This window comes from Abramis brama, assembly GCF_963993115.1.
Source record: "Abramis brama genome assembly, chromosome: 22".
NCBI lineage: Eukaryota > Metazoa > Chordata > Actinopteri > Cypriniformes > Leuciscidae > Abramis > Abramis brama.
In genome coordinates this window covers 33,730,028-33,757,733 of record NC_139984.1, presented here as the reverse complement: position 1 = coordinate 33,757,733, position 27,706 = coordinate 33,730,028, and the positions used below count along the sequence as shown (strand labels likewise).

Sequence of the window (27,706 nt, the reverse complement as noted above, 5' to 3'; positions counted from 1 at the left end):
GTTACGATGTCTGAGACTTCATGTGTGGAGGAGCAGCCTGAACTCAGAGGGTCCAAAAGGATGAGAAGGCTACCCAGTTATCTGAAAGATTTGGCTTAGAGCTGTGGTGAGTTTCCCAGGCACAGGGCAAGAATGCGTTCTGGAACTCTTCGGGATGGCGGCAGTCTACCAGAAGTCCCCAGCTTAGACTGTGATAATGTTTTTTCAACAAAAAAATTAATGTTCATATACTGCTGTTCATATCTGACTAATTTGTTGGGGGGCTAGTGTTATTAGGGGGAAGGGGATGTAGTGAAGTGTAAGGTTATTTGGGAGTGTGACCACTAGAGGGCATGCTTGTGCAACAGGTGGCTGAATCTCTCAGATTTACCAGTGTTGTTGTAGCCCCGTGCTTGGTGGCAGATCTAGCTTGTGTGTTCCTGTGTAAACATCTTTTAATAAAGACACGTCAAATATAGTATCTCTCCATCTCCGTATTCTGCTGCACTACAGAATATCAAAAGGAGCAAGATACGAGCTGGAGATAATAAACAATAAATCACATCTCCTCTGTTTCGGTCCCTCTCTCTCTGTGGCAACCATGAAACAAGCTTGTTCTCCTATAATCTTTGTTTTATTTATACCTCTCTCTCTCTCTCTCTCTCTCTCTCTCGCTCTCTGTATATATATATATACATATGTATGTATATGTATATGTGTGTGTGTGTATATATATATATATATATATATATATATATGTCTATATTTATATATATATATATATATATATATATAATATTTATATAATTACATTTTTGAAATTACATATTAATGCGCAAATAATTGTCATTTAAAGGAGCATTTCGGTTCAAAACAAGTTACTATAGTCTATCCTTACTAGCATTTTTTTTTTTTTTTTTTTTTTTTTTTAAGTTGCCAGCCACTCATAACTTTTTTGGTGTTTTAACTTTGCCACCGCTGAAATGAATACCAATACATCACAATAAATAAATTGTAATAATAAATACACTATACAAATATATTGTTGGTATAACTTAAAATAAGTTACCGGGTTGCCAGTAAGTTCATTGAAATATATTTTTTTGTTTGTTAATACAATGAAAGTGATTGGTTTAATAAATAGAAACTCAAAATATTATGTTATCTGAACCACATTAATTATCTAAGTTGATTTGACAAAAGATAAAAAGTTGTGATGATACACTGAACAAAATTATAAACGCAACACTTTTTCAACACTATTTCTCTCAAATATTGTTCACAAATCTGTCTAAATCTGTGTTAGTGAGCACTTCTCCTTTGCCGAGATAATCCATCCACCTCACAGGTGTGGCATATCAAGATGCTGATTAGACAGCATGATTATTGCACAGGTGTGCCTTAGGCTGGCCACAATAAAAGGCCACTTTAAAATGTGCAGTTTTATCACACAGCAACAATATTTAGGAGAAATAGGCCTTTTGTGTACATAGAAAAGGTTTTAGATCTTTGAGTTCAGCTCATGAAATGGGGGCAAAAACAAAAGTGTTGCGTTTATAATTTTGTTCAGTGTAAATAATAAATAATTTTTACAGTGAATAAATCATGATACAGTGTTATTTTTAATTTTTAAATACTTTTTATTGTATGTATGTACTGTATATATATGTGTGTGTGTGTATATATATATATATATATATATATGTATATGTATATGATATTTATGTGTGATATTATCTTTAGGCATTTAGGCTAGACTCGGAATTTAAATTTGAATGTTGTTTCTTATACTCAGAATGTCTCAGAAACGCATAATCAAAAATAATCTAAACACCATTCTCGATTAAGGCAATCCCAAAGTCAAACACATAAAACAAAAGAACCGACAAAATTACATAATGCAAAATACAAGTCAAGGTGGAGTTTAAAATCATGTTAACATTTTACAGGATAAGAGCGTGTTTGGGAGGGGTGTGTGTGTGTGTGTGTGGCCTGTAACCCCTGAATCGCACACTCACACACACGATTTCTGATGGCTCTCCAGTGGATCTTCACACTGCTGATGGTCCTGGTCATCTTTCAGGCTGTGTGTGTGGTGTTTTACTACATACCCGACACACACTCGTCCAGGTGAGCGCTTTTATCTCAATATTTCATTATAATTCAATAAACGATATTTAAATGAATTCAAATCGGGCTCTGTATTGCTGGTTTTTAAGTAGCCTTATAACTAATACCTTTTTTTAAATTATTATTCTAATTGATGACACTAATACAATATGATATTGTGCATGCTGTCATGAAGTTGTTAAATTGTTTTCTGAGGAGTCTAAGAAACACACAAGTGTAGTGTTATTTAATTGTCATTAGTTTAGATGGAAACGTCATTATAATTTTAATCAGAATAGAAATGTTTTAGATTTGTTACGCAGGAGAGTAGAGCTGTTCAGGACTGAATCAGAGATAAAGGTGTTTCACTCTATAGTGCTTCAAAGAAATCCTTCAGTTTACTGCGGTGAAAATGTTTGAACCATTTGCTGTTTTTCTGCACAAGTAATTCCACAAATTTGGTAATGTGCAAATTAATGTATTCTCAATACACAATACACATTGTTTCAGAGCAGCTTTACAGAAAATCATGATGTTAAAATTTATAATACCTTAATATTTTCATGCCTTATCGCATTTTACAGATTAGAGCTAACCGATAATATAGTTACATTTTGCGACGATTTAAACAATCCCGCAGTTGAGATTTGCTATTGTACTTGAGTAGCCTGTATGCCGATGAAATTGGACATACTTGTTTATCTAAATTTATATAAAGGCCTGGCAATAATGTAATTACATATTTTGCAATAAAAAATGTGATTCTTGTATTAATTTAGTAGTAGTAATATACACTAATATATCGGTAACACTTTACAATAAGGTTCCTTTATTAAACATTAGTAAATGTATTAACTAACATGAACTAACAATGAGCAATACATTTACTACTGTTTTTGTTAATCTTTGTTAATGTTAGTTAATGAAAATAAAGCTGTTCATTGTTTGTTCATGTTAGTTCACAGTGCATTACCTAATGTTAACAAGATTTTAATAAAGTATTAGTAAATGTTGAAATTAACATTAACAAAGATGAACAAATGCTGTATAAGTGCAGTTCATTATTAGTTAATGTTAACTAATGTAGTTAACTAATGAACCTTATTGTAAAGTGTTACCAATATATCAAATACCTTGTGTTTGTTTTAGTGTTCAGATGTAATGAAGTTGGCATGAAACGGAATCAACATTTCTATTGAGCAATCTTCTGATTTCACAGAAGATTTAAGGTTATAATTGCTTTCACTGGCATTTTCTAACAGAAATTCTTTCCCTAGACTTTGTTGTGTGTCCTGCTCTTCAAAAAGAACTGCTCCACCCTTAACAGAAACAAAAGGGGTCTGATGTCATAGGAAATCCTGTAAAGTTCCCACTTGTTGTGAAGAGGCAGAGACAGTGGGATCCATTTGCAGCTTTATTAGAGAGTAGTCAAGACAGGCAGGGTCAAACACAGCAGACAGGGCAAAGCAGGCTAGGCAGAGATAAACCAGGTGAACAGGCAAGGGTCGAGGCAGGCAGCAAGAATCAGGAATCAATAGACAATCCAGGTCAGGGCAGGCAGCAGAGAATCAGAAACAATAAACAGTCCAAGGTCAATAACAGAAATCAAACACGGGAATAAACGCTCAGAAATGATGGCCGGGGCAGAATCAAGACTTCGCATTGAATGTGTGTGTGGAAGTGGTTTATATGAGTGTGTGTAAATGAGGTGCAGGTGTGTAACGCAATCAGTCCCAGGTAAGCGGTATTATGGGAAATGGAGTTCAATGGGTAAAGTTAATATTCCGGGGAAGGTTCCCTCCGGTGGTGAAGAGGAGGCGGTGCGGAAGCCTGCTCTGTAACAGAGCCCCCCCTCTGCGAGCAGCTCCTGAGGCGAGAAGGCAAACGACGCCGGGGTCTTCCACGAGGTCGAGGGGCCGGTTTTTCCGGATGCATCCGATGAAACTCTTCTGTGAGTGTGGGGTCTAGGATATCTCCAGCGTTGACCCAGGATTGCTCCTCCGGACCGTACCCCTCCCAGTCAACCAGATACTGGAGGACGTTACCCTGGCGCCTGGAGTCCAGCAACTCGTGCACACGGTACGCCTCCTCGCCATCAACCAGGATGGATGGGGGGTCTGGAGCCGCGACTCCCTCCTCCGACTCTCCTCTCGGACCACCGGCAGGTTTCAGGAGTGATACATGGAATGTAGGAGAAATACGGTAATTAGCGGGCAAATCAAGTCGAAAAGATACAGGGGAAATTTGTCTGAGAATTTGGAACGGACCAACATACCTGGGACTGAGTTTGCGACATGGAAGTCGAAGTCTGAGATCTCTGGTAGAGAGCCAAACCCACTGGCCGGGTTGATAAACTGGAGCGGGGCGACGGTGACGATTAGCCTGGACTTCTTGACATCTGACGGCATGGAGGAGATGAGTGTGTGTTTGATCCCAGACCTCTTCACTCCTTTGTAACCATTCTGTGATAGATGGTAAGTCAGTGGGTTCACCGGACCAGGGGAAAAGTGGAGGTTGGAAGCCCAGGATGCACTTGAAAGGAGTGATGCCTGTAGCAGGTTTGACCAAAGAGTTCTGAGCGTATTCAGCCCAGAACAGATACCGTCTCCACTCGGTTTGGTGTTGTTGACAATAGGAGCGCAGGAAGCGAATTACATCTTGATTAAGACATTCTGTTTGTCCGTTGGACTGGGGATGATAACCAGAGGTATGGCTGATGTTGACATTGAGGTGTTTGAAAAAGGATGTCCATACCCGGGAAGTGAATTGGGGTCCTCGGTCAGAGACTATGTCGTCAGGAAGGCCGTAGAAGCGGAAAACCTGGTTGCAGAGTAATTCAGCAGTCTCTAATGCAGTGGGGAGTTTGGGAAGAGGGATTAACCGGCAGGCTTTGGAGAATCGATCTACTATGGTGAGTATGGTGGTATGGCCTTGTGAAGGTGGTAAGTCTGTGATGAAGTCGATGGCTATGTGAGACCAGGGGCGTTGAGGTGTAGGCAGAGGAGTTAAGAGACCTGCTGGGAGTCATCTGGAAGACTTGGAAGTATTACAAGTTATGCAGTTCTTGATGTGAGTTATGGTATCTGATTGTAAAGTTGACCACCAGAAGCGGTTCTGAAGTAGATGGATAGTAGCCGTGATTCCGGGATGTCCTGAGCTGGGTGCAGAATGTACTTGGTCGAGTAGTCTTGAGCGCAAAGGTTCTGGAACGTACAGAAGGTTTTCGGGGCATTCGGATGGAAGTTCTGCTTGGTGGTTGAACCGTTCAATTTCTGTGATTGTGTCCCACTGTACCGGGGCTACCAGGAGACTCTCAGGAATGATGGTGTCATTGGGGAGAAGTTGAGTGGGTTCTTCTGCTTGGTGGGAGAGAGCGTCTGCTTTTATGTTCTTTGATCCTGGTCGAAAGGAGACAGTGAATTGAAATCTGGTGAAGAATAGAGCCCATCTAGCCTGACGAGGATTCAGACGTTTAGCTGATCGAAGGTATTCAAGGTTCTTATGATCAGTGAGGACAATGAAGGGTTGAGCAGCACCTTCCAGCCAGTGTCGCCACTCCTCGAGGGCGAGTTTCATGGCCAACAATTCGCGGTTTCCCACGTCATAGTTTCTGTCTGCTGAGGATAGTTTTCGGGAGAAGAAGGCACAGGGAAACATTTTTTCTGGGTTACCTTGGTGTTGAGACAGAATGGCTCCGACCCCGGTATTGGAGGCATCCACCTCCACGATGAATTGACGTGTGGGATCTGGGTGTCGAAGAATGGGAGTGGAGGTAAATTGGGTCTTTAGCTTTTCAAAGGCTTGTTGAGCTTCAGGGGACCAGGTCAGACGAGACGTGTGGTGTTTGGTCATGGTAGTTAGAGGAGTGGCTATGATGCTGAAATTTCTGACGAAACGTCTGTAGAAGTTGGCAAACCCTAGGAAGCGTTGCAGTTCCTTGACGGTTTGGGGTAATGGCCATTCCAGTACCGCCTTGACCTTCTTATCATCCATTGCCACCCCTTCTTGGCTGATTACATAACCCAGAAATTAAGTGCTGGTTCGATGAAATTCACACTTCTCTGCTTTCGCGTAGAGTTGGTATTGTAGCAGACGTTTTAGGACCGTTCTGACATGGTGAATGTGTTCTTCTAAGGAGTTTGAGTACACCAGGATGTCGTCGATGTAGACAATCACCCATCTGTCCAACATGTCCCGGAACACGTCGTTCATGAACGATTGGAACACTGAAGGACTGTTAGCCAGACCGAAGGACATAACCAAGTATTCGTAGTGCCCGCTACTGGTGGAGAATGCTGTCTTCCATTCGTCACCCTCACGAATCCGAATTAAATTGTATGCATTGCGAAGATCCAACTTTGTATAATATTTGGCTTGTCTAAGTTGTTCGAGAGCAGCTGGAACCAAAGGTAAAGGATAACGAAATTTGACAGTGATGTCATTCAGTCCACGATAGTCAATGCAGGGTCTCAAACCTCCATCCTTTTTCTTCACAAAGAAAAACCCGGCGGATGCTGGAGAAGTTGATGGTCTAATGAAACCCTTGGCTAGTTCCTCTTGGATGTAAAGTTTCATGGCATTAGATTCGGGTTGCGACAGGGGAAAAATTCTACCTTTGGGTGGTGTGGAACCTGGAGTGAGTTCGATGGCCAAGTCAACAGAGCGATGTTCAGGAAGTTGAGAGGCTTTCTTTTTGGTGAATACTTCAGTGAGGTCTGCATATTCGGAGGGTAGTTTTACTTCTTGGTTATCAGGAGGGGACACGATGGAAACAGGTTGAGAAACTCGAGTGATTTTCGAGAGACAGTGTTCATGACAGTGCTCACCCCATTGTGTGATCTGGCCATCTCTCCAAGAAATGTGTGGATTATGGGTGCGTAACCAGGGTAGACCGAGGATAGAGTGATGAGGGGCCTGGATGACATAAAACTAAATGGTTTCTGATTGCAGGGTACCGACGTGCATCTTGATCTCTTCAGTCAAACGATGAACTTTTCCTCCTCCGATGGGATGTCCATCTAGCGCCTCCATTGTCAGAGAAGACTCACAGGGATTTAATTTTACTTGATGTAATGACGTGAATTCATGAGAAATGAAGTTTCCTGTGGCTCCTGAGTCGAGCATGGCAGTAGTGACAATAGTTCGGTTTTTGATGTGCAGGCGAATGGGTAACAGGATACTGGATGTGAATAAATTCTCTTTGGTGTGAGAACTCACCGATTGAGGTTTGCTGACAGGACAAACAGGGCAGGAAGCTTTCATGTGACCTGGTTGACCAGAGTACAGGCAAAGACGGTTCTGCTGGCGACGCTCTCGTTCTTCAGGTGAAAGATGAGTAAATCCCAGCTGCATTGGTTCGTGCATTGTAGTGGATTCGTGAGCGGTGTATAGGGGTGTTCTGACTCGGCGTCGAGAATGCATGAGATTGTCAACCTGGATAGTGAGATTGATGTATTCGTTCAGGCTCCTACCTTCATCTCGGCAGGCCAATTCAGACTGTAGTTCGACTGTGAGACCTTTTCTGAACAGAGTTTTGAGGGTATCCTCTATTCAGTTGGTTTGTGCAGCGAGAGTGCGAAAAGTGAGAGCGTAATCAGCAGCAGTGTTCCTTCCTTGAGAGAGTTTTAACAATTGTTCTCCCGGATCTCCTTCTGCTGTGGAGTGTTCAAAGACATTACGGAATTGTTGAAGGAATGCTCTGAATGAGGAAAATGACGAACCCTCTGGTCTCCAAACTGCTGTGACCCATTCAAGTGCCTTTCCAGTCAATAGTGAACAGACAAACGCGATGCGTCCAGCATCGTTAGAGTATAATGAAGGTTGCTGATCGATATAGAGATTGCACTGTAACAGAAACCCCTTGCATTTAGTGGGATCACCGTCATACTTCTCCGGGAAGGCAAGACGAGTGTTGATTGAAGTACTGACGGGATGAGCTGATGCACTCTGTGCTTGTTCCGAAGGAGCGTGACTGGAAGTTCGGAGAGCTTTTAGTGCTTGAACGAGTTCCTCAGTGAGGGAGGTAAGACGACTCAGCTGATGATGATGAAGAGATAACTGTGATGCTTGAGCAGATAGTTCAGTGGTGATCTGCATGACTGCTGCTGGATCCATAAGTGGCGAAGTCTTCTGTTGTGAAGAGGCAGAGACAGTGGGATCCATTTGCAGTTTTATTAGAGAGTAGTCAAGACAGGCAGGGTCAAACACAGCAGACAGGACAAAGCAGGCTAGGCAGAGACAAACCAGGTGAACAGGCAAGGGTCGAGGCAGGCAGCAAGAATCAGGAATCAATAGACAATCCAGGTCAGGGCAGGCAGCAGAGAATCAGAAACGATAAACAGTCCAAGGTCAATAACAGAAATCAAACACGGGAATAAACGCTCAGAAATGATGGCCGGGGCAGAATCAAGACTTTGCATTGAATGTGTGTGTGGAAGTGGTTTATATGAGTGTGTGTAAATGAGGTGCAGGTGTGTAACGCAATCAGTCCCAGGTAAGCGGTATTATGGGAAATGGAGTTCAATGGGTAAAGTTAATATTCCGGGGAAGGTTCCCTCCGGTGGTGAAGAGGAGGCGGTGCGGAAGCCTGCTCTGTAACACCACTGAACCTAATCTAATACAAATAACCGGTAATGAAGCATCAAGAACCCTTGCCAAGAGAAGCCAAGAGTCCTTTAAAGGCAAGAAAGGTTTTTTGCTGAACAAGAACCTTTATTTTTAAGAGTAAGGAGGAACCCATAAGACAGAACTAGAATGAAGTAGATTGTGTGCAACAGGTTTATCAGCAGTTTTGATCATGTTGATAATTTATGAGCAAAAAAAAAAAGACATATGCTCTTTTTCTTTCAGAGATGCGATGACAGAGGCGCTTCAGAAGCTGCGCTGCACAAAACTCAGACGCAAGTTTTCCGTTATCAAACCGGCCAAAAGGTGCGTGAGAATGAATATCAACCAGTGATCCTGATATTTCAGAGAACTGACCATTTAATTAAATGCCTTTGTTTCCCTCTCAGTATAAAACTCAAGGGTAACACTTTAAAATACGGATCCTTCGTTAATGAATAACTACACAGGAACAAATGAGTAACACAATATTAACAATCTAGTAACTACAATTAACTAACAAGTAACTCTGATTAACGAATTAGTAAGTAATAGCACACAGATTTAAGTGGTAGTTCACTATTAACTAATCAATAACTACTATTTTTTAATACTTCACAGAGAACTACTGAATTTTTTTACAGATTTAAGTGGTAGTTCACTAATAACTAATCAATAACTACTATTTTTCAATACTTCCCAGAGAAATAATGAAAAAAATTCACAATTCATGCAAAACTAATTAATAACTAATGCAGGACAAATTACTAGCACTAGATTAACATTACTGCTAGATACTGTACACTAATTATCAATATGTAGTAGCGTAGCAGACTTATGATTTGGGAAAGCTGTCAATAATTAGCCTATGCACTGCTGTCTTTTAGAGAACTATTCATAAACTAAATAATTTTTAAGAATTGTTTTTATAAATGCACTTGTCTGGAACACTTACCCTGTGGCCGATTTTCCGGCATTCCTCTGGACTGGCTTTGAATAACTAGACTCATCATGGTGAGTACTGGAACATACTGAGTCATCAGCCATCCAAATACCAGTTATTTTATTATTTAACCTACCTCTCAAAATTGTTTTTATGTATGTCTCTTTGCTCATATGTAGATATGTATGTATGTATGTATACATATATATATATATATATATATATATATATATATATATATATATATATATGTGTGTGTGTGTGTGTGTGTGTGTGTGTATATATATATCCTGTGAATGATTAGATGATTCTACCCTTTCGGGTTGGCTTACCGTAACTACAGCATGGAATCACGATAAATAGTAATTACTCAAGTGTTACTACATACTTCTATCGGAACTATTAATTATTTGGATCCGTATTCTAAAGTGAAGATCATGTTAACTAACTAGTAATGACTCAAGTGTTACTACATACTTCTATAGGAATTACTAATTATTTGGATCCGTATTCTAAAGTGAAGATCATGTTAACTAACTAGTAATGACTCAAGTGTTACTACATACCTCTATAGGAACTACTAATTATTTGGATCCGTATTCTAAAGTGAAGATCATGTTAACTAACTAGTAATGGCTAGTCAAGTGTTAATGCATACTTCTAAAGAAATTTTCTAAAAGTATAGTATTTAAAAGTTCACAAACAATATCACATACGCTTGAAATGACTTGTGTTTGGTTGCACAAATCATGACTAGAAAAATTTGTTTAAACATGAGGCATGAAAAAAGTAGCTTTTATAAACATATATTTTATAATTATTTATTAAGCGTCTGGTACCATTTCCATTTAAAGGCAGGGTAGGTAGGACTATATAAAAATAAAAGATCCACATTTGTTAAAACTTTCTATATATATCAATACATAATTAAAATGTAAGTACTCTGAAAAAAAGAGTATAAAAATCAAGTGACTCTAGACCGTTTAATCTGTATTAAACACAGCTCATTATTTCGATTCGGGACGAATCAAAGGATTGGCTTAGGCGACTGTCACTCTCTCTCGCAACCATGGCAACCACCCTTTTGCCACGGGATCTGCCCACTTGCGCGCGCACGTTTGATTTGAGGAATTCGAGAGGCACGGAACCTAGGAATAGCAAAACAATGGCAGAGAAAGAGCAATCAAAATTCACATTACCGGCATGCAGTTAGTGAAGGCAAACAAGGCAAAAAAAGAAGACAGTACAAGAAAAGGTAATGAACAAAAAGTCTTTGGATAAACAAAGAAATAAAACGCGTGTCAATATCGGCGTAGCTTTCCAGCGACCACCCCGTCCTCAGCCTCTACTTCCTCGGACCCTAGTTGCACGCCACGGCCTCTTGCACGACCTCCTCTGCTTCGCCCTAAAATTATTTTTATTTTACAAAAGGACATTTTACAAACCTACATTTTGCGCATGTGCTCCTGCACGCACTTTTCCAGTCACAACACAGCAATCAAAGGAGGACGCGCTGAAAACTGTAATGCTGTTCTCTTCCTTCATAACTCGTACTGAGAATGTTTGCGTTGCAGAGGAATTTGTGACTGTTTCAGCTGTTCAACCACATCAAAGTTTCGTAATTAGTAAGTCCGTGCTTTTTCTCTTTTTGTTCTTATGTGCTGAAGGGCTGCTGTGCCTTGGTGAAACGGTGTTTGTACGTGAAGAGCTCTTTTCCAAAACGCCATAAACCTAAAAAGCTGCCTCAAAGAACCAGCAAAAGTAATGATTATGAATGTGTAAAATATTGCAATAAGACATTTTAATTGTTTATTAATTTCTGTGTCGGCTGCAAAGATGAAGTTGACGATATTTGACTCGCGATCTTCGCAGTAGGCTTGTGAACGCATGCACCGGAGAAATGCACATTTAGGCTACATAGTTTTATTTTGTTTTGGATGGTTTTGTTTAGAACCAGATTTCTGTAAATATATTCCACATTTTTTAGGCCTGTGAGGCGAGGCTACGGTTCGGTTCACGATGATATAATCTCCAGTTCAAGCACCTTATGTTGTGATTGATAGCCTATATTTACTTTATGTATTTAATCCAGGAATGAAAATATTAATGAATTAATGAAAAAAAAATATATTAAAATTAAGATACAATTAATACAAAACGAAATTCGTTTTAAAGAAAGGCTTTGTGCTTTCTGTTTTGAGGTCTCTGTTAAAGTTTGAAAGTCTTAGTGCAGCTTTCAGAGCGCTCGCGTCCATAATGGAGAAATGTCAAGTAATATTGTTTTTTCCTCATAAATGCAAACACGAAAAATAAAAGACAAAAACTTTTTTAAAAAGACAAACCATAAATTTAGAAAAAAAAAAAAGAAAAAAAAAAGGATTTATAGCGTTTTGGGGGAAAAATGAATGGATTTATACCGTTTTGAAAATGTTGATTGATCATCAACAATATTGTTGTTTGATTTAATAATCACTGTTGCAAGAAGTGCCTAGTTAAGTTTTTTTTTTTTTTTTTTTTTTGTAAGTGGAAAAAGTAGGGGCTGCCACAGATTCTGTTTAGTTAGCTCCTTTATTGTTTTTTTCTATAGCCTAGAATAATACAGGTCAAATGCAGCAAGTCAAAAGACCAACTGGACCTTCTTTGCCAGTTTGCTCACATTTCTTTGAAGGATGGCAAAAATATCGCCTGAATATCGATATCTAGATATTGGAAAAAAATATCGAGATATTCATTTTTGTCAATATCTCCCACCCCTACATGCAGAACACCATATATGTTATGAATCTTACACGAAATTCATCTTCATCACAATATAACTGATGGTAATGTAAAAAAGTGTATCAATGCAACCTGTTTTTAGCTTATATAACTAGCTCGTTAGCGAATCAAAAAATATATATTTTAAATTTACCAATATCAATATGCTAGCTTGATAGTGAGTACTAAAATACATCTTATTTGTTTATTTTCATAAGCAATTAGCGTTAGATTTTTTTATTACATGTGATTCTGACATGATGTCACTACATGCACTGTGCTCCTTCCTCTCTGCTTGTCTCAGGTAAATAATGCGTCTTCAGCTCAGCGGTTGGAGTCGCGCGTTCATGTGTTTTGGGGGCGTGGCTTTGGAAGGAGCCCAGAAGGGAGGGGGTGGAGTGAATGGAAATAATGAACTGTCTTTAAAACAGTCCTGAGAGGTCTACAGACACTCGATTTTTATACTTTCTTTTTCAGAGTACTTACATTTTAATTATGTATTGATATGTACATAAAGTTTAAACAAATTTGAAAAAGAAGTTTTTTAGACCATTCCTACCTACCCTGCCTTTAAATAATTAAAATGTAAGTACTCTGAAAAAGAAAGTATAAAAATCGAGTGTCTGTAGACCTCTCAGGACTGTTTTAAAGACAGTTCATTATTTCCATTCACTCCACCCCCTCCCTTCTGGGCTCCTTCCAAAGCCACGCCCCCAAAACACATGAACGCGCGACTCCAACCGCTGAGCTGAAGACGCATTATTTACCTGAGACAAGCAGAGAGGAAGGAGCACAGTGCATGTAGTGACATCATGTCAGAATCACATGTAATAAAAAAATCTAACGCTAATTGCTTATGAAAATAAACAAATAAGATGTATTTTAGTACTCACTATCAAGCTAGCATATTGATATTGGTAAATTTAAAATATATATTTTTTGATTCGCTAACGAGCTAGTTATATAAGCTAAAAACAGGTTGCATTGATACACTTTTTTACATTACCATCAGTTATATTGTGATGAAGATGAATTTCGTGTAAGATTCATAACATATATGGTGTTCTGCATGTAGGGGTGGGAGATATTGACAAAAATGAATATCTCGATATTTTTTTCCAATATCTAGATATCGATATTCAGGCGATATTTTTGCCATCCTTCAAAGAAATGTGAGCAAACTGGCAAAGAAGGTCCAGTTGGTCTTTTGACTTGCTGCATTTGACCTGTATTATTCTAGGCTATAGAAAAAAACAATAAAGGAGCTAACTAAACAGAATCTGTGGCAGCCCCTACTTTTTCCACTTACAAAAAAAAAAAAAAAAAAAAAACTTAACTAGGCACTTCTTGCAACAGTGATTATTAAATCAAACAACAATATTGTTGATGATCAATCAACATTTTCAAAACGGTATAAATCCATTCATTTTTCCCCCAAAACGCTATAAATCCTTTTTTTTTTCTTTTTTTTTTTTCTAAATTTATGGTTTGTCTTTTTAAAAAAGTTTTTGTCTTTTATTTTTCGTGTTTGCATTTATGAGGAAAAAACAATATTACTTGACATTTCTCCATTATGGACGCGAGCGCTCTGAAAGCTGCACTAAGACTTTCAAACTTTAACAGAGACCTCAAAACAGAAAGCACAAAGCCTTTCTTTAAAACGAATTTCGTTTTGTATTAATTGTATCTTAATTTTAATATATTTTTTTTTCATTAATTCATTAATATTTTCATTCCTGGATTAAATACATAAAGTAAATATAGGCTATCAATCACAACATAAGGTGCTTGAACTGGAGATTATATCATCGTGAACCGAACCGTAGCCTCGCCTCACAGGCCTAAAAAATGTGGAATATATTTACAGAAATCTGGTTCTAAACAAAACCATCCAAAACAAAATAAAACTATGTAGCCTAAATGTGCATTTCTCCGGTGCATGCGTTCACAAGCCTACTGCGAAGATCGCGAGTCAAATATCGTCAACTTCATCTTTGCAGCCGACACAGAAATTAATAAACAATTAAAATGTCTTATTGCAATATTTTACACATTCATAATCATTACTTTTGCTGGTTCTTTGAGGCAGCTTTTTAGGTTTATGGCGTTTTGGAAAAGAGCTCTTCACGTACAAACACCGTTTCACCAAGGCACAGCAGCCCTTCAGCACATAAGAACAAAAAGAGAAAAAGCACGGACTTACTAATTACGAAACTTTGATGTGGTTGAACAGCTGAAACAGTCACAAATTCCTCTGCAACGCAAACATTCTCAGTACGAGTTATGAAGGAAGAGAACAGCATTACAGTTTTCAGCGCGTCCTCCTTTGATTGCTGTGTTGTGACTGGAAAAGTGCGTGCAGGAGCACATGCGCAAAATGTAGGTTTGTAAAATGTCCTTTTGTAAAATAAAAATAATTTTAGGGCGAAGCAGAGGAGGTCGTGCAAGAGGCCGTGGCGTGCAACTAGGGTCCGAGGAAGTAGAGGCTGAGGACGGGGTGGTCGCTGGAAAGCTACGCCGATATTGACACGCGTTTTATTTCTTTGTTTATCCAAAGACTTTTTGTTCATTACCTTTTCTTGTACTGTCTTCTTTTTTTGCCTTGTTTGCCTTCACTAACTGCATGCCGGTAATGTGAATTTTGATTGCTCTTTCTCTGCCATTGTTTTGCTATTCCTAGGTTCCGTGCCTCTCGAATTCCTCAAATCAAACGTGCGCGCGCAAGTGGGCAGATCCCGTGGCAAAAGGGTGGTTGCCATGGTTGCGAGAGAGAGTGACAGTCGCCTAAGCCAATCCTTTGATTCGTCCCGAATCGAAATAATGAGCTGTGTTTAATACAGATTAAACGGTCTAGAGTCACTTGATTTTTATACTCTTTTTTTCAGAGTACTTACATTTTAATTATGTATTGATATATATAGAAAGTTTTAACAAATGTGGATCTTTTATTTTTATATAGTCCTACCTACCCTGCCTTTAACACTTGAGTCATTACTAGTTATCATGATTCCATGCTGTAGTTACTAATGAAGAGCCAACCCGAAAGGGTAGAATCATCTAATCATTCACAGGATATATATACACACACATATTTATATATATATATATATACATATGAACATAAAAACAATTTAGAGAGGTAGGTTAAATAATAAAATAACTGGTATTTGGATGGCTGATGACTCAGTATGTTCCAGTACTCACCATGATGAGTCTAGTTATTCAAAGCCAGTCCAGAGGAATGCCGGAAAATCGGCCACAGGGTAAGTGTTCCAGACAAGTGCATTTATAAAAACAATTCTTAAAAATTATTTAGTTTATGAATAGTTCTCTAAAAGACAGCAGTGCATAGGCTAATTATTGACAGCTTTCCCAAATCATAAGTCTGCTACGCTACTACATATTGATAATTAGTTTACAGTATCTAGCAGTAATGTTAATCTAGTGCTAGTAATTTTTCCTGCATTAGTTATTAAGTTTTGCATGAATTGTGAATTTTTTTCATTATTTCTCTGGGAAGTATTAAAAAATTGTAGTTATTGATTAGTTATTAGTGAACTACCACTTAAATCTGTAAAAAATTCAGTAGTTCTCTGGGAAGTATTAAAAAAATAGTAGTTATTGATTAGTTAATAGTGAACTACCACTTAAATCTGTGTGCTATTACTTACTAATTCGTTAATCAGATTTAATTGTTAGTTAACTGTAGTTACTAGATTGTTAATATTGTGTTACTCATTTGTTCCTGTGTAGTTATTCATTAACGAAGGATCCGTATTTTAAAGTGTTACCAAACTCAAGAGCTTCACGCAGGAGCTGTCAGATTTCATGAGCTGCCCGTACAAATCAAACAAAACTGAGCGGGAGCTAAACAGGTGTGTCTTTATCATCTTTACATTCATGCTTATGCATCTGGCAGGTCATCCAAATGTGACTTGCATTGCATTCAAGGTTTACATTTTTCTCAGGTTGATGCATTTCTTGGGGATCATACTGATGATCTTGGTGCAATAATCTGCTATTTGAGCTACAGGAACCACTTGTACATGTTCAGTTCCACATTCCTTTAGTGTCTTTCTCATAGTGTCTTTATATGTCCATGAGAAGTGAAGTTGTTGAGCAACACCAGTGCAAATATATACAGTATAAGTCCCCTTGTTATGTGAAACCTCAGCAATTAAAATAAATCGCCTCATGAAACATTTGGTATTTTAGAATAGCAGAGTTTGATCCTGTGTACAGACAGAATTTTCAGGAACTCCCAAATATGGTTTGTTCTGAAGACTGTGTTTCCATCTACCTGTTTTTATGCAAATTTTGGAAAACGATTGGAAATGCCAAGATGCGCATCAGTTCTACAAATGTGCATAAAAATCTATATTCACGCAATTGAGGCGGATCATTTCTTTATCTGATAAACTGTGATTGAAACACATTTTCTGAATAAATCCCTTGATATGCCTTAGGAGAGGCTGTGATTGGATAACTGGACTAACCAGCGGACCAATGGCATTGCAGCATCTCAAATGTTGGTTTGGTGGTTCTGAAATGCTGAAGTCGAAGTGTGTGATCAAAATGATTTGGTTTAATTCCCTCCAGAAACGTCTCACACGATTTCGTTTCCAAACACCAGCATCCGAATGCTAGAGAACAAGACAGCGTTTATTGTGTTTCTTCTGATGCTCTGAGACACAACTAATTTATGATGGAGGGAAAAAAAGCCCGATTGCAGCAATGGAGAGGTAGAGGATGGATCAAGGAGACGCTGTAGAACACGAGGGAACACAGCAGGAGAACAGGAATCCACTGGAGATTTTAGCGATAGGAGGTAAGGTAAATAGTGTGAGTCCTTGTGTGAGTATAGAGATGAGGAACAGGTGTGGCTGGTTAGAATTCTGGAGACTGTGATCTTTGAATGGGCGTGGTGGTGGAGCCTGGTGGAGCCTGGTGAAACCGTGACTGAACCCCCTCCACGGCCCGCTCCTGAGGACCCCGACATCACAGTGGCCGACCCCGGCCACGTGGAGCTGGACATTGTGGATGAGAGGCGTGGAATTCTGTGAAGAGGTTTGGATCCAAGATGTCCTCCCTGGGGACCCATGACCTCTCCTCTGGACGATACCCCTCCCAGTCAATGAGGTATTCCAAGCGGCCACCACGATGCCGGGAGTCCATTATCTCCTTCACAGCGTATACTGTCCAATCCTCCTGTACAAAAGGCAGAGGGGGTTCGTCATTGGGACCAGGCACTGTGGAGAGAAGAGAAACAGAAGTATGGTATGGTTTCAGGAGTGATGCATGAATGGTAGGATTAACCCTCTGAGGTCTGAGCTGTTTTCTGGGCCCTGGAGGTGTTCTGACATGCTCTGACATTTCTGGTTATTTCTGTTACTTGTGACATTTTCATGGCTAAAGTCTAATTACACTGTATTCAGCACAAACTCTGCTACAATAATATATCAGCAGCATGTATGTAAAAGTTTGTAGTTTTGAGATAATGACATTTATGAGTGGTTTGTGAAAATACAAAAAAAAATTCTCACTGAAATAAGGCTATGAAACCCATACTGATTATTTCTTCACAAGACTTTTGAAAATTGTATCACGTAGCCTAGAATATTTGCTCTAAAACTATGTGAAAATCACCCTAACTGCTCATTCAGATAAGACAATATATTGATTTAAAAATTTTACGACGTGTTTTGTGTGAAAAAGCCTTATGCGAGAGCTCATTAATATGTAAGCTTTTCTCACCTGAGAAAGACAAAGACCCTCCCCTAACGGCCCTATTAGGAGCTATCAGGCCCTGTCATTCTGGGCAACCTTGCACAATACTGTAAATGAGGAGATTTAAAAAGAATGGCTTTTAAATTTTGGGATTTATTTACAACACAGCATAGTCCAAGATACACAACAAGTGCCAAAAAAGCTCTTATTGAAAACAATGATCCAAAGACAGAGACCTTTGTGCCATTCCTAAAAACATTGTACATACCTTTCATTTCCAAGGTGTTTGATTTTCACTTTACCATGTACAGAGACTCATGTGAATGTTGAATTCAGCAGGACTCAGTGTCATCTGGGCCCTGAAAAAAAAAAAGTGAACATACTGATATCAAGAGAAAGGCCTGCACGATTTTGGGAATACATTTTAGATTTTTCTGGTTAAAATTGCTTTTTAAAATTCACAGAATACACACACACACAAATGTTTCCAACAATATATAATATAATGAACAGTGAACACCAGGTTTGTTGTGCCTTGTAGGCATAAGCTATGCGCAGTGCTGGATAAAATAATAATAACCTATAACAGTATAAATCTTCCAAAAGATTTGGAAGTAACAACTAAGATAGAGAAAAATATATTGATTATCATGTTACTTCAAATGTTTCCATTCGTTATGATGATATGAAATGAGATAATAGTAAAAACATGAAGCCGTTTGCTTTTCAAACGCGATCCAAAATATGATACATTCAAACGCGATCGCGCTGCAAAATATGATACATTCAAACGCGATCACGATCCAAAATATGATACATTCAAACGCGATCACGATCCAAAATATGATACATTCAAACGTGATCACGATCCAAAATATGATACATTCAAACGCGATCGCGCTCAAATATAAAACATTATGGTTACCATATACATATCTACGTTTGAGCAGATGTCCACAAACACAGTAACAGTAAACAAGTGTCTAAATATTATAATATTCACAATATATCTAGCAACAGTTCAACTGCAATGTGAAATTTATGCAACAATAGCAAACTAATATGTAAGAATTTCTTACCTTATCTTTCTTGTCTTCAAATCGGGTTCTTCTTCTCCTGATGTAAATCCAATGTAAATCCACTCGACGAAAAGTGAAGTGAAGTGTTTTGTTGTTGAGGTAATGAGGGCGATCGCGTTCCATGTGGAGATTTGCATGTGGATATCTTTTGCGCGAGTGGGCGTGGTAAATTAAAAAATAATTAGGAAGCGTTTGATAAGCTGGACATCTTGTTGGTTTTATACAAATTACTTAAACAGAGAATATTTGTTTTCGTTTTGAATCCGATCATTTAAAAGTACACACTTAAATGTTTATAAAGGTGTATGGCTCATAAATGTGTGACAAGTATTCGCTGAGTTTTGTTTCAGTTTATAGACGTGCTCAAGAAAAAAAAGTTCACCGCGACGGAGAGGCAGAACGCACACCCTGTCTATTTTCTTTATTTTACAAAAGCACAATGTTTTGATTTGATTGTAAGTGGACGCATACAAAAGTAGAAATATCACAGATACTTTTTTTATATTTCTTTTTTCTGTATGACCATAAATGACGGAGTAATTTAAGTTTAAAGTGCTACAATGTGGAGAAAATCTAGCAAAACGCGTCGGCGCGTTTGTCGACCTCAGAGGGATAATTCTATTGTGAGTAGGAAGATACAATTCACATGTGACTGTGTTGATTTGCCATGCCATGGGGAAAGGACCAATGTATTTGGGACTCAGCTTTCAGCTTGGCAGGTGCAGTCTGATGTCGCGGCTGGAGAGGCACACTTTCTACCCGGGCTGGTAGGTGGGAGTGGCGGTTCTCTGGGCATCAGTATGGCTCTTCTGGCGACACACTGCCCGCAGAGGGTGTCAGTGAACTGCTTCCCAGACCCTCTCGCTCTCCTGGAACCAATGAGTAACAGATGGAACTTCAGAAGGTTCCCCAGACCAGGGGAACAATGGGTGTTGGAAGCCGAGTACGCACTGGAAGGGTGTAAGACCAGTAGCTGGATAACGCAGGGAATTTTGTGCGTACTCTGCCCAGGTGAGGAAGTGGTTTCAGGAGTTCAGGTGGACATGGCAGAAGGTACGTAGGAAACATCCTATCTCCTGTATCTTGCATTCCGTCTACCCGTCATTCTGGGGCTGATAACCAGAGGAGAGACTCACAGTCACACCTAGGAGACTGAAAAAGGTCTTCCAGACTCTGGACACAAACCTCTGTCAGATGCAATGTCTTCAGGTAGACCGAAGTTTCGGAAGACATGGTTAAATAACATCTCGGCTGTCTCCATGACAGTTGGTAGTCCTCTTAGTGGGATTAGGCGACAGGCCTTGGAAAACTGATTCACTACAACCAGAACACAGGTATGTCCATCCGAGGGTGGTAAGTCTGTGATGAAGTCTACTCCTAGGTGTGATCATGGATGGTGTGGGACGGGCAGAGATAGCAGCTTACCAGATGGGAGGTGACGTGGGGTCTTGGACATGGCACACTCCACTCAGCCCTGGATGTACCCTCTCACATCCCTTGCCATGTTAGGCCACCAGAAGCGGTCTCGTAGCAGCGAGAGGGTTTGACTGGTCCCAGGGTGACCAGTGCCCAGTGAAGAGTGTGACTGAATCAGAGGGACACGTTGGGTGCGTGGAACGTAAGTGTGATCTAGTGGACACCCCGGCGGAGTGGGTTCAGAGGCATTGGTTCGCGAGTTCCTCGTCCAGGGACCACTGGATGGGGCTCACAAATAGATTGGAAGGGAGGATGGATTCTGAATTTTCAGGGGTCTCTTTGGGAGCATAGAGACGGGAGAGAGCATCTACTTTTATGTTCTTGGTCCCTGACTGGTAGGTGATGGAGAACTGGAATCGGTTGAAGAAAAGGGCCCACCTGTCCTGTTTGGGGCTTAACCTTTTAGCTTCTCAAAGATATTCCAGATTGCGGTGATCGGTAAGGATGGTGAAAGTTTGGTGGGCCCCTTCCAACCAATGCCTCCATTCCTCAAGAGTGAGCTTGATGGCCAGTAGTTCTCGATTCCCAATTTCGTAATTTTGTTCTGCTGGGGTGAGTTTCCTGGACAAAAAGGTTCCTGGAGTTGAGGTGGCTGCCCCCTGCTCCTGGGATAGAGCCAGTTAGTGTCACAATGGTAGTAAGTGGCGTGAAACTAACATTAGATGAAGAGAGATAACTCACCAGAGGACGGGACATGCCTGAATAACATGTCCACCAGAACCACAATACAGCTATAGTCTCTGGGTCAGACGATGCAGCCTCTCAGACAGAGTTAAACGGGTACTATCAACTTGCATGGGCTCCAGGGCTGGTTCTGGAGTGCTGGGATACACTGGCTGGAGATGATAATAGGAGGACTGCTGGCATGTTCGGTCTTCCATACAACCCCTCACACGATTTTCAACACGGATGGATAGTTGAATGAAGCGCTCAAGCCCGGTGGTGTCGTCATAAGCGGAGAGATGCAGCCGCAGTGCAGGATCCAGACCCTGACGATAAGTGGTGATAAGGGAACGTTCGTTCCAACCAGTTTCAGCAGCGAGAGTACGAAATTTCAAAGCATAATCTTGAATAGAATTTTCAGAATTCAGGACTGTCGGATTCATGATGTTTCGGTCTGGTCTTCTGTAACGGATACCAGACTCGGAAAGGTAAGGTATGTAGCGCAGGTTATGAGTCCTTTTCCATAATGGAGACCAGACAATGAAGGAGAGGAATGATTGTGTATATATAGGGAGGATAATGAGTGTAGACATGAGGAAAAGGTGTGGCTGGTTAGAATTATGGAGACTGTGATCTTTGAATGGACGTGGTGGTGGAGCATTCAGGCAGTTAAACACCATTTTCAAATCTAAGCCAGCTCAGAGTGCACATGTGACACAGGTCCACTGAATGTTGATACCAACAATGTGAGAGGCAGAGGAGGAAGAGAAGAGTATGTGTAAGAGGAGGAAGAGGATGAGGACGAGAAAGAGCAAGGTGTGGAGAGTGTTGTCAATGCCAGATCCGGCTCACCAGAGGGTTTTACCTCTTTCTAAGCTTTCTAAAAAAAAACATGTCATTATTGTTCAGATACACCGTTTTTAAAGAGACAAGCTGTTAAAACTGTTCAAACAATAAATCTATGAAAACTGAAGTGGGTCATTAACAAAGATGACACTGATAAAGCTGCTCATGTAATATGAATCCTCATTAACTCTTTTCTCTCTCTCTCTTTATCTCTCTCTCTCTCTCTCTCTCTCTCTGTGTGTGTGTGTGTGTGTGTGTGTGTTTATGACAGAATCAGGCTTCAATTTTGTTGTAACGCCACAGGATCATTCATCCTCACCAAAAGCAACACAGCCATCAATCAATCCATCCATTATGAAACAAGCACAACAAAAACATACAAAATGAATTCAGCACTCCACAGTATGCTGCCTGAGGTGTGTGTGTGTGTGTGTGTATGTGTGAGTGTGTGTTATGTCAGTGTATTTGTGTGAGTGTGTGAATGTGACTGTGTGTGTTTGGGTGTGTGAGTGTGTGAGTGTGCGATGTGCGAGTGTGTGTGTGTGTGTGTGTGTGTGTATGTGTGACAAAATGTTCCCACAAAGTTGGAAACATCTGAAATTCTTGTCCTCGTAGGGGCGTTTTTTGGTCCCCATGAGGAAAACAGTTTATAAATCATTATAAATCATTCTAAGTGATGTTTTCTGAAAATGTAAATGAAAATGTTTTCTGTGATGGGTAGGTTTAGGGGTAGGGGTAGTGTAAGGGGAGAGAATATGCAGTATGTGCAGGAAAAGTCCCCATATAACATGAAAACCCAATGTGTGTGTGCATGTGTTTGCACGTGCATGCGCTTTTGTGTGCGTGTGAGCGTGCGTGGGCACATTTGTGTGTGTGTGTGTGTATACGTCTGTATGTGTACGTGTGTGTGTGTGTGTGTGTGTGTGTGTGTGTGTGTGTGTGTGTGTGTGTGCAGGACTTCCCCTGGTCCGGTCGGCGTCTGGGTCGGTGTGCTGTGGTCGGCAGCGGTGGGATTTTGAAAAACAGCAGCTGTGGACGTGAGATTGACAACGCAGACTTTGTCATACAGTAAACGCATCCCATCATTCCTTGCTCCCACACTGACCACAACAAATCCATCAGTATTCATCCATCCTTCCTGTTAATATGATGTTTTCTCTCTCTTTCAGGTTTAATTTGGCAGCAGTTAATGACAGTGATGTTGGACTGAAGACGGATCTGGTAACCATCAACCCCAGTCAGCTTCGGTCAGTGTTCACTCACACACACACACACACACACACACACAAATCAAAAACACATTTTTAATTAAAATATATAATATTAAACAAGATTGTTAAATGCTACAAACATATTGTTTATTTTTTACTTGTCCATTAATGTCAGCATATAAAACCTTGTTGTAAATTGATAGGAAATAAATAAATAGAAAAAAACTGACGTAACCCTCATCCCCCAATGGAGGGAATGGAGACGTTATGTTGACTGACAAATGGGGACTAACACTCCACCATACATACGGGTGTATAAGATGGCGGTCCACATCCACTCATTCAAGATTTTGCTGAGGAGCCAAGATGTGGTCCCGGCCATTCAGCGGGGTGCTTCAGGATTGTTCAGGATGGGGCAGAGCAGAATCTGCCCAGGGAAAAACACAGGTTTACTGACAGGGAAACCCTACCATGGAGAATACACATATGGGATTACCAATTTGCGTAGGCCCCGGGGTCAGCTGTGTGGCAATGCATCCAATATATGCAGCCGTCGCCGCGTTGTCCGTCCGGACCAACACGTGCTTGCCCTGAAACAATGGTTGAAACTGGCGCAGGGCAAAAATAACTGCAAACAACTCTAGGCAGTTGTAATGCCACTGCAGTCGAGGTCACGTCCAGGAGCCAACGTGCTTGTTGCATACAGCAGTCGTCGAGATAGTTTAAAATGTGAATGCCCACTTCCCTTAGCGGGGCAAGAGCTGCCTCCATGACTTTTAGTAAAGACATGGGAAGACAGGGACAGGCCAGGCAAGGGCAGAACCTTGTACTGGTACACCCAACCCTCTAAGGCAAACCGAAGAAACAGTCTGTGTCGAGGTAGAATTGTCCTTCTGGGCGATTGCTGTGAACCAATATTGGAGACAAACGCTCATGAGAATGTGTTTCGGCATTACCATCTTGAACGGGAGCTTGTGAAGGGTCCAGATCAAGACTAGCAGATTCAAGATTGGCCGTAACCCATTGCCTATCTTGGGTACGATGAAGTAAGGGCTGTAAAATCCCAACCTCATCTCGGCTGAAGGGGCAGCGCAGCACGTTCTCGAACCGCGACCTCTTGGCAAATGTGGAAGGCGCAGCTGGAAGTGAGGAAACATAGTGTCGCAAACTGCTAGACCCCACCTGATATGGCCCAGAGAATAAGGAAATTGCTCTTTTTTGAGATCCCGCATCTCTGTAAGGTTTGGCCAGAGATGGCGCTCCTTGACCACCAAGGTGGACAATGTCTGGCCGAGGGCTCGCACCGTGACTTTCGTCAGCCGGAGGGCAAGGTCAGTTGCCGTGTGCAGTTCCTGCATCAATCCTGGCTCAGAACTACCCTCTTGCAGCTCTTTGAGAGCTTTTGCCTGATGGACCTGAAGGATGGCAATGGCATGCAAGGTGGAGGCCGCCTGTCCAGCGGCATTGTAAGCTTTAGCAGCCAGAGTTGACGATCCTGCTAGGTGGCAGCACTTTGCGGGTACAAGTGCAGCGCAATTGCAAACTCTACCTGTGGAATATCCATGGACCCCTTGGAGTACATGTTGACTCTGCATCCGACTCAGCATAAGCGACCACGCACGAAGGGGGAAGCTCAGCATCATCTTCCTCTGCAGAGGACAATAGCCCTCTCTCTGATTCAGCTATCTGATCTTCACCCGGAGCACCAAATGACACACTGGGTCCCCCAAGAGAAGGTCCCATCACCTGGCAACTGGACAGCACACAATACTGAGGGGGAGTCCCAGTGGAAGCGCTCCCACTGTAACCCTCAGGTCTCCCAAAGTGTTATCAGACCAGAGGCTGATAACTATGAGAAGAGGCGGCGGGCTGGGTAACAGCAGAGTGGACTCGTTCCTTCACAAAGAGGCTAAGGGCCCTATTTTAACGATCTGAAACGCAAGTGTCAAAGCTCAAAGCGCAAGTAACTTTGTGGGCGGGTCTTGGCGCTGTTGCTATTTTCCCAGCGGGATAAATGACTCTTGCGCCAGGCACAAATCTAAAATGGGTTGGTCTGAAGTAGCTTCATTATTCATAGGTGTGGTTTGGGCGTAACGTGAAATAAACCAATCAGAGCGTCATCTCACATTCCCTTTAAGAGCAGACGCGCTTTGTTCTAAAGCGGATTCCTATTATAACGGCGAATTTGCCAGACGCGCGCCAGGAGCGGTTCACAGCCAAGGAGAGCAACGCTCTCGTCAGGGACGTTGGGGATGGAGAAACCCACCCAAATTAACTTCGGTTAAAAAGGAGTATGATAATTTGGGTAAATGTGTAAGCTAGATGTATGCTTTTATAATAAATTGTCTATCTATCTATCTATCTATCTATCTATCTATCTATCTATCTATCATAATAATGTATGATTTGCAAAAATGAAAACTGCTGCTTCTGTGTAGATGAGAGAATCAAAGTGTATGCGCGTTGTGCACACGCTACATTGATTATGGCCAAGCATGCGCCCTTAAAATAGCATATGAATAACATGCGCAACGCGCCACTGACTTTAAACTATTTTTTCCTGGTTAGTGGCGCAATTGTTTTCTAAACCTGCAAAATAGCATGAAGGAACGTTTGCGCCGGAACACGCCTCCTTTTTTGCGCTGAACCGCCCAGGGAGCGCAAGTTCATTCCCTAGTTTAGCGACGTGCTTCTGTGGAGGGAAAAGCGCGCTTTGCGCGGGTGCAAAATAGGAATGATACATGCGTCAGTGTACAAAGTCAATTGCGCTGGGTGCAAGATAGGGCCCTAAGTCTCGACCGCAGTGTCGACATGGTCATATTCTCGCAATGAAGACATGAACCAATCACGAATGCTGTCTCAGCATCTCAGCGTCTCCAAAGCACATTTCTGAATGAGTGGATGCGAGCCGCCATCTCGTATAACTGTATGTACAGGGGAGTGGCTTGGCATGAATTTCAACTGGACAGTTCCATTGGCCATTTTTATAAAACTCAGAGGAGATTGGGGCACCCAAGTGAGACCCCATTTGTCAGTCAACATAACGTAGTAATGACAGATTGGGAACAGAGGCGTATTTTCCCTGGCATACACATATATGATCATCTAGTGTTCTGTCAGTAGCATTTATTAAAAACTGTGTTTCTATAGATACAAAAACCTGGAGAAGAATCCGGATCCGTTGGTGGAGCGGGTCAGTGTGTATGGAAATGCCTTCCTTATTATTCCTGCCTTCACCTACACAATCTGCACATCACCGTCAATCAAAGCACTCAAAGTCCTCCAGCCAATCAGACCTCAGCAGCCGGTGGCGTTCTTTAGCCCCTCTTACCTGCGGACACTGGACCGTTTCTGGAAGGGACGTGGCTTGCAGGAGCAACGCCTCTCCACGGGATTCCTTTTAATCAGCACTGCACTGGAACTGTGTGAGCATGTTCACATTTACGGATTCTGGCCGTTCGACAGCGACCTGCAGGAGCGTCCGGTTCCATACCATTATTATGACCTGGATCGCCCGCACCCCTACATACACAAGATGCCGGAAGAGTTTGTGCGGCTACTGCAGCTCCACAGCCAGGGGGCGCTGACACTGCACCTGCAGCCCTGCTCCTCACCAGGGGCGGATCGAGAAAATAATTATAGAGTGGCATGAGGACTGTGAGGGGTGGCAACACCAAAACAAATAAGCATTCAATCATCTATACTACCTATGTTTACACTACAACTATACCAGCTGCAAATGCTCGACAAGTCATGAGGATGAGTTTGTGGACTCACTAATAAATTAACATTGTAAATTACTATAAATTCCATTTGAGGTGTAACATAAATATTACATAATAAAATGTTGGTAATACGTATTATAACTGTCATTTATTTATTTGCCAAACAACACTGTAAATTTCTTTAAATTTGTGCCAGTTGGGTAAACGGATCCACAACAGCTCTGCGTACATCGTTGGAGTGGCGAAATGGTTCCTGATGTTGCTGATATAGTAAAGCTTAATAATGCAATTATACTATGGCCTTGCCAAGAGCACCTTGTCTGGGGCAAACTCCCTGTTAAGTCCTGTGGCCAGCCTGGTGTAGTGGTGGTACCATCTAAAGCCCATTCTGCTTTTAGAAAAGTCTTGGTTCGTCGTGTAGTCACCCCTCTTTGGTGTGACGGTTGGATACCTCTTAAGTTAGTCAATCCCAGTGACAGACCTGTAACACTGAGGTGGAACACCAAAGTGGCTGATATCTACCCTTGTATTGCGATGTGTGTGAAAAAGAGACTGAGCTTGCACCAAAGTCCAGTGCTCAGCAGATGA

General features: G+C 41.1%; 1 protein-coding gene across 1 annotated transcript; it reads left to right on the top strand.

The window, feature by feature from the left end:
* On the top strand, positions 1-27,268 carry LOC311073434 (alpha-2,8-sialyltransferase 8F-like). The gene is made up of 7 exons (XM_084099204.1): positions 1-106; positions 1,929-2,109; positions 8,938-9,018; positions 22,454-22,598; positions 23,138-23,250; positions 23,352-23,429; positions 26,544-27,268. Exons 2-7 carry the CDS (start codon positions 2,012-2,014, stop codon positions 27,043-27,045), a joined length of 1,017 nt encoding a protein of 338 aa, XP_083955330.1. The 5' UTR covers positions 1-106; positions 1,929-2,011; the 3' UTR covers positions 27,046-27,268.
* Positions 27,269-27,706: the final 438 nt, after the last annotated feature.

Coding starts and splice junctions, on each gene's coding strand:
- LOC311073434 (XM_084099204.1), top strand. CDS start 2,012: ATGGCTCTCCAGTGGATCTTCACACTGCTGATGGTCCTGGTCATCTTT. Junction 2,110..8,937: donor CCCGACACACACTCGTCCAG/GTGAGCGCTTTT, acceptor TTTTTCTTTCAG/AGATGCGATGACAGAGGCGC. Junction 9,019..22,453: donor GTTATCAAACCGGCCAAAAG/GTGCGTGAGAAT, acceptor TGTTTATGACAG/AATCAGGCTTCAATTTTGTT.